The sequence below is a fragment of the Hemibagrus wyckioides genome, linkage group LG08 (assembly GCF_019097595.1).
Source record: "Hemibagrus wyckioides isolate EC202008001 linkage group LG08, SWU_Hwy_1.0, whole genome shotgun sequence".
Taxonomy (NCBI): Eukaryota; Metazoa; Chordata; class Actinopteri; order Siluriformes; family Bagridae; genus Hemibagrus; species Hemibagrus wyckioides.
Window position 1 is genome coordinate 1,067,501 of NC_080717.1, and position 2,500 is coordinate 1,070,000.

The following is a 2,500-nucleotide window of genomic DNA, read 5'->3' on the forward strand; positions in this document are numbered from 1 at the left end:
ACTCAGAACTGCTGTCTCTCCTGGTTCCATGTTCTAGCTTCTTGTCCTGCTGGGAAAAGTATTTTAAATCCATCAGCACAAACAGATTCCATCAGATTCCTTCGATCTTCTGCCGATTACTAACTCCACCAGAACCCGCTTCCCAAAAGCTCCTTCTGTACGTGGGCTGTTCAAATGTGATGAATGTGGAACAACACAGTTCATTAAAACACTATTAGAGAGCACTACAAAGATATTAAAACCCATTAAGAACTGGAAATCTCTAATGCTTCCTAATGTTTATTTCAGCTTTCAGCTTCTTCTTCTCCAAAACTTCAACTCTGATCAGTCACGCTGACTTCATCCTCCTTCTCCAGGTTTACTCCTCAGCCTGGTCTTAAGGTTCCTTCTGTTAGTCTGAGAGTAAACTCAGCTGGAGTGAAGATGGTTAGAGAGAGAGAGAGAGAGAGTCAGATGAGGAGTAAAGACTTAAAACTAATTCTGCAGCTGTCAGAGCGAAGGCTCTCCATGATAAACGTGATGAAGGTTTGAGTTTAAGTGCCAATTTGGCATGTCTGAGATCTCACCGATGCTAAAAAACCACCATGAAGAGAAGTTTAACGTCCGCCGAGGACAGAAAAAGCTCAGAGGTCATTTACAGCTGCTTCTCTTTCAGGGCCGCGCTGTAATAAACGCAATATATGAGAAACAGATGACTTCAGAGACCTGACTAATGAACCTGCATCCATTTTTGATTGCTTTTCTGTCTCCTTTTCCACCGCAGATCATTTAGCACTGTGAAGATTCCCTCTTCTCTCTTCCTCAGCTGCTTTTTCTTCTTTAAAATTAAAGTTCTGCAGTAAAATCTACAGCTTCCTGCTTCTGCAGACGATTGGAGCAGCTACGAGGACGCGGTGGAGCTGAACTCACGCGACTGACGCTAGGTTTAAATGGATGAATGCATGTTTTCTTAAAATCTGTTGAAAAAGTGATTAAAACCTGCTTATGATAAAATAACTCAATGCTTCCAGATCATATATACACACTCTGGACTGTGTAAGAATGTTTGTTTGTTTGCTTGTTTGTTTGTTTGTTTGTTTGTTTGTTTGTTTGTTAAGGAAAGTGTCTGTGTGAATTTACAGCTGAGTAAAAAGTCAGGGGTTTTCTGTCAGACACGACGTGACTTTATCAGAGAAATTGCTAAACTAAAGAAGCTTAGCAACTGTTCAATACTGCAGGAGATAAGACAAGGTGACATACAGGACAGGGAACATCTCACTGGTGTCCTTCTGTGTGTGTGTGTGTGTGTGTGTGTGTGTGTGTGTGTGTGTGTGAATTGTGCACACATACAGTCAAGCCTGAAAGTCCAAGTGCACGACCAAAAATGTTCCTATTTCATCGTTTATTAAACGTTAATAATAAAGTTTATTCCAGACGCACAGCCGTTTCAGAAACTCTTTAATTTTTACTCGTTATTTGTTCAACTTTTAACTGAAGTGTAAAAACGCCAGAAACCAAACTCGTCCGTTTACCCCTTGCTTCGTCTCAGATATAAAGGGACATTTTATTTTTCACAAACACTTTCATTGTGATCTGATGGAAAATTAAATCGTTTAGATTATTTTATTTGAAATGAACACTGATGACTTCAGTTACCATCATTTACATCATTGTCACTCTTTTATTATTTTATTAGTACATTCTCTGCAAAACATCATCTGTCAATCAAGCTCGGGGGGTGGGATCAGAGCAGTGATTGGTCCGCACAAGAACGAGAGTGGCGTCTGATCTCAGGATTAAAGTTAATCAGACGTGACGAGGTGTAATTGTGTCATCACTGAATCCTCTCGCCGCCGCTGCTGCCGCGATGTTACGCTATTTGGGAAACCGTCGTACTGCGAAGGTCTCACGACGTTAGCGCTTTAATGAGGAAGCTATACATTACGAATGAAATATAATAAAAGTACACAGCCTTGGATTTTCTCACACAGATAAAGTGGGAATGTCGCCTTTAATAATGGATCGAACGGAATAATCAGGACGAGAACGGGAGCGGGAAAGCGGTGTTTAATAAGTGATGAAATAAAAGCAGCTCTGGGTCGTGCGCTCGCTTCGTGATTAGACTCGCTGTATTAAACATTGATAGACGAGTGTAAAGACGATGAACGCCATGCTTCAGGGGAAACAGACGAGGAGGAACAGAGCCACATGCTCTCCTCCGTACACCACGACGTTTACCTCGATATCCTATCCAGTCTGCTCGAGTGAGGAAACATCCAGGGCAAAGAATTAAAAACAGTACAGATCTCCTCCGAGGGGAGAAACGAGCCGAGACACTCGCGTTAGCAAATATGACATTTCATGATATTTGCAGTGTATTGGTTACAAACCAAGAGTTTAAAGGGAGAAGCGCAGGAAAGAAAGAAACAGCTATGAATCACAATCACTGGGCTGAGGCTTACTGCTGCCTCACAGAACTTAGTCCAAAATTCAGGAAAATTACCTCTAATCATTACTGATA

The 2,500-nt window shown here is 41.5% G+C and overlaps 1 protein-coding gene across 3 annotated transcripts in view; it reads right to left on the reverse strand.

The window, feature by feature from the left end:
* Positions 1 to 2,500, reverse strand: part of si:dkey-237h12.3 (teneurin-3) — a 131,933-nt gene that overhangs the window by 27,730 nt on the left and 101,703 nt on the right. The window contains exon 14 of one of the 3 annotated variants that reach the window (XM_058397893.1): positions 2,218 to 2,235. The exons of the other annotated variants lie outside the window; for them this stretch is intronic. Coding sequence (XP_058253876.1) covers positions 2,218 to 2,235 — 18 coding nt within the window. The remainder of the gene's footprint in view (positions 1 to 2,217; positions 2,236 to 2,500) is intronic. 3 annotated transcript variants of the gene reach the window in all.